The sequence below is a fragment of the Arachis stenosperma genome, chromosome 4 (assembly GCF_014773155.1).
Source record: "Arachis stenosperma cultivar V10309 chromosome 4, arast.V10309.gnm1.PFL2, whole genome shotgun sequence".
NCBI classification, from domain to species: domain Eukaryota; kingdom Viridiplantae; phylum Streptophyta; class Magnoliopsida; order Fabales; family Fabaceae; genus Arachis; species Arachis stenosperma.
In genome coordinates this window covers 9,188,716-9,202,075 of record NC_080380.1, presented here as the reverse complement: position 1 = coordinate 9,202,075, position 13,360 = coordinate 9,188,716, and the positions used below count along the sequence as shown (strand labels likewise).

The 13,360-nt window shown below is 27.4% G+C and overlaps 1 protein-coding gene across 1 annotated transcript; it reads right to left on the bottom strand.

The window, feature by feature from the left end:
* Positions 1–778: 778 nt before the first annotated feature.
* LOC130972969 (leucine-rich repeat receptor protein kinase HPCA1-like) lies at positions 779–8,001 on the bottom strand. The gene is made up of 19 exons (XM_057897318.1): positions 7,788–8,001; positions 7,525–7,645; positions 7,156–7,227; positions 6,989–7,063; positions 6,801–6,872; positions 5,390–5,539; positions 5,249–5,323; positions 4,252–4,323; positions 4,096–4,167; positions 3,940–4,008; positions 3,665–3,739; positions 3,509–3,580; positions 3,277–3,414; positions 2,753–3,189; positions 2,482–2,637; positions 2,227–2,363; positions 1,873–2,092; positions 1,549–1,784; positions 779–1,464 (listed from the first exon to the last, which is right to left on the bottom strand). The coding sequence occupies exons 1-19, from the start codon at positions 7,876–7,878 to the stop codon at positions 973–975; spliced, it is 2,832 nt and encodes a 943-aa protein (XP_057753301.1). The 5' UTR covers positions 7,879–8,001; the 3' UTR covers positions 779–972.
* Positions 8,002–13,360: the final 5,359 nt, after the last annotated feature.

Here is a 13,360-nt window from a genome sequence, read left to right as displayed (position 1 = left end):
ATTCAATTATTCAAGCATGATATTTTATTATTTTCATGGTTAGCTGATTAAGATTTTTATGAATAAAACCTAATAAATTATGATAAGTTTCTCCTAAAATATTGTTTGTTAAATTTGAGATGCTCTAAATTTAAAATTACATTGGTGTGATAACTTTAACAACCTTATTATTATCTTTTTTTTTTAATTCAAAAGTTTTAAATGGTAATTTTTTTTTCTAAAATTGAATAAATCAATCTAATCCAAATCAGAATAATTTAAATCTGATTAAATTAAAAAATAAATTTAAATTAATACAGTATAAATTACAATTATTTATAAATCAAATCCATAGCATCTAAATCAACACAATCTAAATTTCTCTTGAAATATAATTAGTTAAATTTGACATATCTTAAATTCAAAATTACGTTGGAACCACTTTATTATCTTTTTTTTTAATTCAGAAGTTGTAAGAAGTTAAATTTTTTTGTAGAATCCAATAAATCAATCTAATCCAAATTACGATAATTTAAATCTAATTAAATTGAAAAATAAATTCAAATTTATATAATATAAAATGTAATTATTTAAAAAATAAAATAAAATAAAATCAAATCAATACAATCTAAATAAATACAACTTATATCGATTTTATCTTTTAAATCAATTCAAACTTACTCCAAACACCTTCTATGTTTTAGTTATCCATTCATTATCATTAAAAATCATATTTACATATATAAACGTATAAATATTCTCATATTTGTATATATTATATTTATTTAATAAAAAGTCCTAGAATAATAATAGTTTGTACTTGTGTATGTTCTTAACAACACCAATATAATTCATAATTATAGAAATATATATACAGGAAGAAAATGAAAAAGAGAATTAAAATGTTGATGATGTTTCACCCTTCAGCTAACATTTACAAACTCCTTATCCAAAAGTTGTTCTACTTTTCTCTTACCTTGGATCTTAGAAGACTTATCTAGGCTCATGCTCATGGTGTTTTTGTATATATTCGGAGCTTGAATACAAGGATTCACTGCTGTAAGGTTGATGGGAACTCTCTAAGCTTACCTCATTATGTTGAAAACTTGAAGAAGTTGATGGTTCAGATTGATCAGCAGCAGGGTCCAAACCAATTGAGTGCAATATGATTTCAATCTCTTTCACTACATCACTCATTGGAGGCCTGTCAGCTCCTGATTCTTCAAGACACATCATTGCAAGATCAACAAACTTCTCAAAACCATTCAGGGCCGAGCCATCTCTGATGGCTCGGTCGATGAGTTCATGCAGGCCATACATGTCCTTAGTCTTGTCAATTGAATTCCTGACCACTTTTACAATGTATTTGCCTCGATCTATCGGCTTTCGTCCGGTTATGAGCTCTAGCATCAGTACTCCAAAACTATACACATCACTCTTCTCAGTCACCTGCTGACTTATGTAGTATTCTGGATCCAAGTATCCCTAAAATTAGAATGAAAATTATATTACCTTGTGCTACAAGTTTGAGGAACTATAGCACTATAGAATCAATCATGAGAAACTAACCATTGTTCCTTTAACTTGAGTGGTGACATGATCTTTGTCATAATCTAATATTGGTTTGGATAGGCCAAAATCAGCAACTTTTGCATCAAGCTTCTCATCCAGCAAAATGTTGTTTGATTTGATGTCCCTGTGTATGATTGGAGGATCGGCGTGTTCATGAAGATAAGCCAAACCGCTTGCAGCTCCAAGGGCTACTTTGATCCTTCTATGCCACCCAAATCTAATGCCTGATTTCCCTGCATAGATCACATCACATCACATGCATGTTATAAAATTACAAAACTAATATCTCAAGTAAGTATCAAGCTTGATGTGTAAAAGAACCTGTGATAGTATCCTTCAAGGTTCCATTTGGAACAAACTCATAAACCAGCATCTGTTCCCCTTCTTCAAAGCAGAATCCAACTAGGCTTACCACATTCTTGTGGTGAACCCTTGAAAGGAGTTCAATCTCGGCTTTGAATTCTAACCCGCCCTGCTTCGATTCCTTTTGAGCTCGTTTTATGGCTATCAGTTGTCCAGAGGGAAGAGTTCCCTTATAAACCTTTATACACACACAAGAATATCTATCAGTAAATGTTACATTTTATTAACAAAGAAATAAGTATGAAATGAAACACTTGGTAACAAATTGTTCAATTTAAGACATATCTGAATCAAATAAGAAACAATCAAGACCTTTCCATAACCCCCAGATCCAACATCATTAGCTGGTGAAAAGTTGTTTGTGCATTTCTTAAGTTCTTTAAAAGAGAACTGCTTTACTGCCTTTAACTCAGGGGTGCCACAGTTGCTTTTACTTGGATCCCAGTTTCCTGCATTTCGCGAAACCAATAGTACCGTTAACATAAATGCTCATGAATACATGTAGTATGTTTGATTGTTAAGACACTAATAAGAAGACACAAAAAGACATTCATCATTAAAAACTACCAAAGGGATTGTTTCGAGAAATCGCCCTTTCTGCTCTTAGCTTCTGGCGGAAAGCATAAACACCTGCAAGTAGTAATAGCACAAGGACAAAAGAACCACCAACTGCCACTCCAATCAACAATGCAGTGTTTGATGAGTTACTCAACTGCTTAGGCTCTTGATCATGACAAAGAAATACAGAAAATAAGTTAAGTCCAAAACATAACAAGAGTTGATGATTCCTCTACACTAGTCAATGAAAAACAATTCGATTCGAAGGATAGTAAGTTACCGATTTTGGCAGGGTAAAAATCATATGGTCTATAAGCACTGAGGTTAAGAAGCACAAGACTCATCTGATAAATTTCACTCGGGCTGAAACTATCCTTGTTTAATGGGAAGATTTTGATAATAAAATCAAAACACTCAAATGGATTGGAATCTCGAGTGCTTGAAACTACTGATTCCACAGGTAGACCACCGGATTGAAGAGCCTGCTTGATATCTGCCTCTATTGAAGTGCTGTTTCCCCAGTCATAAAGGGAAGGTGCTCTGTAAGTTACAGTACCAGTGTATGGATAGGCACAGTGGCACATGGGACTGAGACTCTTATCAGAGCTGCAACCAGAAGCTGGACATTTGTTTTGTGGATTTCCATCTGAGATTTGTAAACGTTTGCAGAAAGTTTCAGTTGTTCCAGTTTCATAACAAATTGGATTACTTTCAAGCCTGCATATTAAAATGAAGTTAATACTCAATAGTCAAATGTGATTCTATTGCATGACTTATAATTTGTTGGTTGCTTTATTAGCTTACACTATGGTGAAACTAGGTGGTTGATTTTGCTGCGTAAACTCCCCAATTGAGTTCGAGTGCAAGTCAATAAGTTGCAACTTTTTGCTATAGTTGGGGCCAAGATTCAGTGTTCCATTAAGTTGATTCTCACTTAGCACCCTATCAACAAAGCAAAAGTAACAACATTAGTATAATATATTGATTATAGAAGTGATAATGATAGATTTCTTTTATTTCTGAAAGTGAAACTCACACATATTGCAAAGAGGGAAGGCTAAAGAAACCAGCAGGTATTTGGCCAGACAGATTCGCCTCCTGCATCCGTCTGTCATAAAACAGAGGAATTGAAGTGTTGAAAAAAGCACATTGATACAGAAGAGTGAAATAAGTAACAAAAAGAAAGACTTACAATGTTGTTAAATTCTTCATAGTCAAAAGCCATTGTGGAAAATCTGTGCTATCAAAGGCATTGCTGCTCAAATCCCTTCAACATAGATTTTAGAGAATTTCACCATTGTATTACATCACAAGAAACATTCAATTCATCCCAAAACAATGTTGATATGTTAAGAATCAATTTGAGTACATATAAAATATTACGGGCCTAAAACTAAAACTAACTTACCTAAACTATCATGATCAATAATAATGCAGTTATCTAAAATCAAATGCTTGTCTACTTACAAGTATTTCAGGGAGCTCATTCCAGTAAGATTTGGCAGGGGACCTTCCAGCTTATTGTTGCACAATATTCTGAAAAGCATAAAATAAAATAAAATAAAATCTTGTCGTGGAAATACTGAATTTCCAAGAGAGATACCAAAAACTATGAGTGCTTACAGGTCTGCAACATTGGTAAGGTTGTTGAGGCTCTGAGGCACCAATCCGCTTAATGTATTGTTTTCAAAGCGTCTGTATCCACGAGACAAAAAATATGAGCAAATTATACCAAATTAAATGAATTTTTTTGAAGATTTGATGTATATAGTCACTCACATCAAAGTTAGATTCTGAACAAGTCCAATTGTATCCGGAATCTCGCCGGTTAGCTGATTGTTATCAAGAAGCCTGGGAGTGAAAACATGAAGGAATTCATTCAGTTTGATCAATAGGTATGCTGTTAAAACTTGCCACTTTGAATGCCAAGACAACAAACAAATGCTGTATTGTGATTTTGTTTCTCTAGTTAGGAAGTTTGGTTTTGTTTGGTTAGTATTGTTATGACAAATATGATTCCCTCCATTTCATCATTTGAAAATCTGATACAATATTATATTCGATTACACTGATATAAAAATGTACCAAATTTTTAAGAGCAAGTCCATTAGGGAGCCAATAAAAAATTAGCCAACTTTAGCCAATAACTAATTATTAGGCCCCAAACAAACCTACTCATTCACCATTTTTTGAAATTATCATTTTCTTCTCACTTCTTTTTCGAACACCGCAACTTCACCCCTCACCACCAGCCAACAGGCAACAACCACCAGTTTTGCCAACTCGCTGCTGGCCCCTCGCCAAGGCTTGAATCTGTGACCTTGAGCTCACACGGAGACAACTCATCAACCGTTGCTCCAAGACTCTCCTTTATCCGAAATTTTAATAGTATAAAAATAAAGTGTTGGCCCAATGTATTGACTAATATTAATAAAAAGTGTTAGTTCCCTAACATTTCTTAATTTTAAATTCTAAACCCTAAATTTGTTTTAGTTTCTTTTACTTTTTTAAATTGAGCAATCCTACATGACCAACAAATATTATTATTTTCTGCCAGCAATAATTTACACACATATTTACATACGTTTTGCACACAATAAGCATATAGTTTGCACATATATTTACCAGAGTTTTGCACAATAAATCCATACAGTTTGCACCCACATTTTTTTAGAATTTATACACATGAACTAGCAAAATTTATTTGTTAAAGACAATTTAGTATTTGTGCTGGTTGAATGATAGACAAGTAGTGTAGAAGAAGTGCAAGTCTTACAGATGCAGGAGAGCCATTCCTGAGCTAAAAAGTTGAGAAGGAACTTCTCCTGAAAACTTATTCTTCCCAAGATGGCTGCAGAAAAATATGGTTAGTCAAGAGAGAAAATTGGCACAAGAGAAGTGAGTCACAACAACTTACAAGTGCTGTGCTTTGAGGAGTGTATCAAGACCAGGGGATACTGGGATTTCTCCTCCAATTTCATTTTCTGTTAAATCAAGCCAATTTAGGTTTGCTAGATTCCCAATTGAAGACGGAATTCTTCCACTAAAATTGTTGGAGTTTAAGGACCTGCAATTACAAAGTGTGCCTCTAAACTAAGATTATCATCATCATTACTATCTACTTGCATGTACTTCTTAGTATTCAAACTTTATTCAATGACTATTATATTCATTCATTTTTTTTGTTTAATTATTCTGTTCGTGCTATAGTTTTGCGAAATTTTCAATTAGATCCTTATACTTTTTTTTTTTTAATTGAGTCCTTGCACCAATTTTTTTTTAATTAGATCCCGACACTTTTTTTCCTTTTATTTAGGTCCCTATATCAATTATTATTTTTTAGTTGGGTTCCTATAAAATTAAGCAAATTATTATTTAGAAGGACTTAATTGAAGAAAAAAATTTAGTGCAGAGACTTAATTAAAAAGAAAAAAAGTATAAGAACTTAATTGAAAATTTTACGAAATTATAAGGACGAATAGAATAAATAAACTTTTTTTTACTAACTTAATAGATCAATTGTAGGTAACATTTTCTATATAATTTCTCAACATATTCATCTATAAATGCAATAGAAAGAAAATATGTAGGAGGAATAAATTATCAGTTTTATTTACGAAAATTCAGAATATTGGTAAATCTATTCATAAATAAATAAAATTATTTTTATATTCATAAAAGATGAAAAAATGTTATTTCTACCTAAAAAATTGGAATATTAATAATCTATATATGAATAAAATTAACCTTTGGTACTTTTGTCATATAAAAATTAATTTTTGTGAATATAAAATTAATTTAATTTATTTATAGTTAAATTTAGCAGCACTTTAACGTTTTATAATTAGAAATGAAAAGAGAGTTTCATTATCAAATTAAAAATGATGAGATAATTCATTTTATCAATCATGATTGCATTCACATCAAAATATATTAATTTTAAATATTTTAAGAATATCAATATTTTGAAAAAAAGTATTATGTATTAAAAGTGTTAACTCAATTTTTAACTAGGTTTCTAGAATTTAAAAGTTTTTAATGAAACCCTATATTGAAAAAAAAATATAAACAAATTCTTGTAACAACCTATTTAATATTATTGTTTAAAAAAAAAACTTTCACATAATAATACGGCAGATTTTGTTTAATTTTGCAAGGGCAAATAGCATAATTTTTCAATTGAACCAAATTTTTACTTCAATAAATTGCTTAAATGTTATTTAAAAATAAAATGAAACAGATATAAGAAATTTACACAATATATGTCTTCTCCTTAACAAAATCACAGATAAAAATTAAAATATAGATTAAAATTGAAAAGTTCTTACAAGAAAACCAGCTGAGGAAGAGATCCGATTTGATCAGGAATTTGACCATTAAAACCACAACCCACAAGACTTCTGCAAAAGGATTCAAGAGAAATTAAAGTCACTTTTCTTTTTGTTAGGATAATTATAAGAACACAATTTAATTAACTTAATTATCAAGATTAACAACTAACTAATAAGAGCCTTACAATTTTGTTAGCTTCTTCAAGTTTCCAATTTCTGCTGGAAGTGGTCCGGTTAAGTCCTTATTGTAAGACAGATCCCTACCCAAAAAAAAAGTTTCATTTTTTATTTTATATACATTAAAAACAAAAAAAAAATTAAATAAATTTAATATGCAAAATAGAAAACTTACAGAGTATCTAATTCAGAGAATGATCCAATATTTTGAGAAAGTTGGCCTTTTAAGCCCGTGTTTGGTAATGATCTGAAATATTTACAAGCATGTTATAAATTAAAAAATAATAATAATAATAATAATGAATAACTTAATGAAAAAAATACACAATTTAAATGAAAATTTAGACTTTAATATATAAAATTAGGTAAAAACTCAAGTGCAGCTAACTTCATATAAATATGATAGTTAAGAATCGTTAAATAATTTGACAAATTTAACTAAATTGTCATCTAACAACTCTCAACTATTAATTTCACCTTCACATGAATTTAACTGCATATAAATTTCTACTGTATAATTAAGCATACTCAGAAGAGAACCTACATGGAAACAACACGTGAGTTCTTGCATGTGATTCCTTCCCAAGAACCACTACAAGGATCTGAACCAACCCAACTGGGAATATTGATTTGCAAAGAATCCTTTAGAGAATTTAAGGCCTCAACTGCAACATACAATAATATAATTTGCATTGAAAAGTTAAACTTGTTTCATTGAAATAAATACCTTAAGATTTTAATATATATAAAGATAATCAAAGTTAAGAACATACTTGAATCATATATATATAGATCAAAAGAATTTACCATCATCATTGGAAGCTGTTTGTGAAAGTGCCAGAAACAAGAAACAATTGAGCAAAAGCACCAATAATGGTAACTTCAATTTGTTATCCATCTTTCATTGCAATTTGCAATATAATCCACTCACCACCTCAACCAGTTATATAGCAAAGTTGATGAGACTAGTTTTTTTGTTCTTTTTTTAATTTTTTCTCTCTTCAAGTCTTCTCTATGAATTAGCCACTCTTTATGTGTCTCTTTTAACTTCTGTTAACTGATAATGACTAGAGTGCTTGATGGGGACATGTATTAATTTTGGTACTACCGATTCAAAATGCATGTATAGCCAAATTTCAAATACAAAGCTAGTTTTTATTTTTATTTTTATTTTTATTTTTTATAGAAGAAGCCTTTCACTTATAGAATAGTCATAAAATACTTATTATAGATATTAAAAAGATTATATTTAAATCTAAAAAAAATACATATATATGTTCACTGTGTTGAACTAATTAAAACCTCTCCAAGTATGATATATTCAATTAAAAAAAATTAACAAATAAAAATAGAGACAAATCTAAATATTTTTAGGTTTTGAAACTATATATACAAAAAAGTGATAAGTTCAAAGCTAGTTACAGTTATAGCTTGTAGTAACTAGTATAGCTTATTTATCTATATATATTTAGAAAATCAGAAACCAAAATCTTATATAAATTTTGTATTTTTTGTTTACAAAATAAAAATAACGTGGAGTTAAAAAAGAAGAGAGAAAACAAAATCTTAATTTACTTTAATTAGTGTAAATCCAAATGTTTTATCACTTTTATATAATATATTAATGCATGCTAATAAATTACATTTATGAATGAATATTTTTGTGAAGTCGTTCCTTTTTCAATTCAGAAAATATAAAAAACTAACTTTTAGTTAGTTAATCTTAGTCAATTTTAATATTTAAATTTATAATTTAAAATTTAAAGTTAAAAATTTATAATTTAAAATTTTAAATTTTAAATAAATAAAATATAAAAAATTAACTATTATTAGTTGAAAAAATTAGTTACCTAACATTGATTTTTTTTAATTTTCATAGATAAATAAAAAAAATAACCTATCAAAGTTTCAAGTATACTGATCTATAAGAAATGGTGGGAAAGGAGTCAATGACATTGTTATAAACTTATATTAAACTATACATATATAATGCATTTATTGACTCTGTGCTTATAGCCCATTATTATTAAAGAAACACTTTAGTATATGTAGTTAATAACACTATCCAACAGCGATGTATTCCTAAGTCATTAAATAAAATGTCATAAAGAATGATCAATATGATTTCATTTTCACATGCAAATATAGTGACTAGTGAGATACAGATAAACACATAATTAATATAATAATAATAATAATATTAAAAGATATAGTGTGAAACAATATAATTGATCATCATTTTTATGGTAGATAAGAATTTATTAGGTAACTCGTAATTAACTTATACACAAGAAAATTGAACTTATTATTTAGTACAAGGATTAGGACATAACTCTAATTCAATAATGAACATTTACTAAAACCATACAAGTGGTTAGCTAGAACGCACGAGCAACCAAGAAAATTGAACCTTTCATAGCCAAGAAATTGATATTCTACATAGTTCTAGAAGTATTTTCTTTTTTCTTTTTTTCCCCCCAAAAAATTAAATAAATAGTTAAGAAAAAAAATTATATAGTCAATAAGTCATTTATTTTAAAGAATATTTCACTTCTCTCTCCTGTAAGATACTAAAATGACACTCCTCTTCCCTCTATTTATAAAATGTACAATTTTCTCCTTTATAACTTTTAGAAAATCTCATTTTTAATTTATATTAAATTTTTTGGGTTAACTAATATTAACTTTATCCATTTTTCAAGAAAAATATTTTTTTTACAAAAATACCCTTTAGCAAAAATTTTTTTTTTTGTCATTAAATTTTGCTTACCAAAATACTCTTTAATAAATTCTTTTTTTATTGATTAAATTGTATTTTTATCAAAATATTTTTTAAAAAATTTAATAATTAAATTATTTTTTTAATATATTCTTCCATAATTTTTTAATTATTAAATTATAATTTTATCAAAATTTTGTTAACATTTTTTAATATTTTATTATTAATTTTTTGATATCATTGTATATTATTTTAATATTAAATAAAAAAATCTTACCATGATTAATATGTATAACAATTAATATATATTGATATTAATATTAAAAAATAATTTTACTAAGATTTTTTTTAATATTAAAATAATATATATTAATATCAAAAAATTAATAGTAAAATATAAAAAATGTTAACAAAAAATTTGGTAAAATCATAATTTAATAATTAAAAAATTATTGAAGGGTATCATAGAAATAAATAATTTAATTATTAAATTTTTTTAAAAATATTTTGATAAAATACAATTTAATCAATAAAAAAATAATTTATTAAAAGGTATTTTGGTAAGTAAAATTTAAGTGACAAAAAAATAAAATTTTTGTTAAAGAGTATTTTTATAAAAAATAATTTTTTTAAAAAAATGGATAAGGTTAACATTAGTTAACGCAAAAAATTTAAAATAGATTAAAAAAAGATTTTTTAAAAGTTATAAGAAAGAAAAATATACATTTTATAAATAGAGGAAAGGGCAGTGTCATTTTAGCATCTCACAGGAGAGGAAAGTGAAATTTTCTCTTTATTTTATAGTAATAATGAATGATCGATTTGAAATGAACATATAAAACAGACAAGTCATCCTACAATAATACTACACCAATTCCGATAAATAGAGGTGGTTTATTGGCGAAGATTTCTGATAAATGCCATTAAATAAATCCCGTTTAACGATGGTTGTCACAGCAAAAAATATTAAATGGTAAAAACTTACATATAATTGTCTTTCTGAAGTTGGTATTTAAAATTGTTAGATAATTTGATAAATTTGACTAAATTATCATTTTACCGTTCTTAATTATCAACTTCATATAAAAATAATTACATATGAACTTTTATCATAATAAATAATACCAAATCCACTTCATATAACGGCGGTTTTACATCAACTGCCGCTATCTGCTGTAACTTATAGAAAAGCACTCTCAATATATTTTCTTGTTGTATTAAGAAGGAAATGAAATATATTAACTTTGCAGATTAAGAAGGGTTAAATATATACTTTATTAACAAAAAATGATTTACCGTGTTTTAGCTGCTTAAGAAGAAGAAGAAGACCTTCCAATTCAATCAAGAGCTTGAATGGTCGAAGGTCTTCTGCATGCATATATAACTTTACAAAAATTAAAGAACATAGAAAGTATAGAAACAAATAAAAAGACGCGTGCATGGACATGTACAAATTGGACAAATGAAAAGGTTACGTCCTCATTATATTTCTGCTTAAATTTTTTGACTAATAGAAATAAAAGTTCAGCAAAAAGGTTTCCTTCTTTTTAGGGTTAGTTTTTGGTGACTTCTTTTTAGGGTTAGTTTGATATGTGACAGAATGATGAGAGAGACAAGTTTTATTAACTAAATACTTTATATTGTTTATCCATGAATCTTTTGGCCTCATGCATGTGTCCACTAGTTTAAGTCAAAATAAACATATCACAAGAACTTTATAATATTATATTACTTATGGAGATTTAATTTAATTCGTCCATACAATTTAATTAAATATATTATTTTTTATTTTTTAAATTTCAGAGTATGAAAGAGACCACCAATTTTCATTTATATTATTGAACAAAAAATATATTATAATTTGTACAAATTTATTTATAGAAAAAGAAAGAAGAATATAATTTTGTGTTATCCTAAAAATTTAGTCAAGGAACAAAATGATTCAAAGTTTAATTTAAACTTGGTGCATAATGAATAATTCATTATTAAATGCATAATATTGACTCAGTTCATAGGGACCCCATTTTTGTCACATTGGTTGACTTGGATTTTCATTGAACTCATCTTAGTAGAAAATTGGGAAATAAGTACATGAACAATTTGGCGTTAATTGTGTACGGTCACTTTCTATTATTAACATCTAATAAGGACTTAACTGGAAAATTGAGATAGCAATGGTTTGATATTTTCTGATTAAAGAGATAAGAAATGAACGTTTCTTAAACTATTTGGATATGTTACCCCCAAAAAAGATCCAAAATATAATTCAAAACAGCACAGCAAAGACTTGACAAATATTTGGATTAAGATTCAATAAAGTGCGGAGAGAGTTGAAAGTAGAATATATAGAACCAATAGATAGCTATTCAAATGAAAAAGAATAATAATAATAATAAGAATGAAAATAATCAAGATCTTCATTCTATGAAAAGTAGAATAGATGGAAACAAACGCTAAGAAGTGTAAGAACTAATTTGTTTCTTTTTAATTTTTTATTTATATTAAATTTTAGATCACAAACTATAAATTTTTTTTTTCTTTTATTGAAGATAGGAAGACTCGAACTCGCGATCTCTTAGATGAGTATGAGGAGACTATACCATTTGAGTTATAAAAAAAATTATAAATTTTAAATTTAAACTGAAACTCTAAAATTAGTTAATATTGACCGACTAAAAGTTGATTTTTTATATTTTTATTTTTAAATATAATGTACCTTTAAAATGTGTGATGATAGAGGAAAAAAAAATTTGATATTATAAAATATTCATGATTTATTTTTAATAATTTTTTGGAGCAAAAGTTATCAAAGATAGATATATTAAAAAAGTTTTTAAACACGTCATGACAACATTTTTAGAACGGTTTGTGTTTTCATTCCTTCGACAAGAATAACTAACACACTCCCAGATCCAATTAGCCCATTAGTAATAGGTTTCTTATTAGGGAGTCATTAATAGTTAGTCAAGAGTTAACAACTATAAACAAGGACTTTATTGTATTGTAAATCATTGTGAACATACTTTGTTTTGTCCGATTCGATCATAATTTTTCTTCAAAAAAGAAACTGTTTTAGTCCAAAAATAAAAAAAGCAAGTCTCTTTTTTCCATAGCTGTTAAAATAAAATTGGTGATCGAATCAGTCGATTACTAGTTTACTAATTTATTGGTTTAACGGATGGGTGATAAGTTTGAATATTTTAAATTATAGTTATAAATATAAATTTTAAAAATATAATTTAATTTATATATATTATATATTAAAAAAATGATAAATATAATGAAAAGCACTTAGACCGAACCAGTTTATCGATTTTTCAGTCTAACCAATCAGTTTGAACTGGTTTTAACAACTATATTTTTTTCTATTTAGCTTTTTAGCCCATATTACTCCTTTTTCTTTCTGATTGCTTTTCTTGGTCTTATTTAACATTTGTGAGAGCCCTTGTCCTCTTCCTTTTCAATGTATGTGTTTCATGTATGAATCTTGTTTACTTATTTTTTGTTGTTGTTCGGCTACTAGTCTAATTATTAGTTATTGTTATTCATTTTCTGATTTTGGCTTTAGTTTTTCTGAGTTTGTGAATTTATTGGAATTCCTATTGTAGGTAGCAATTGACTAAAAGAGGTTATTGTTATTCATTCAGAATTCTATATAGCA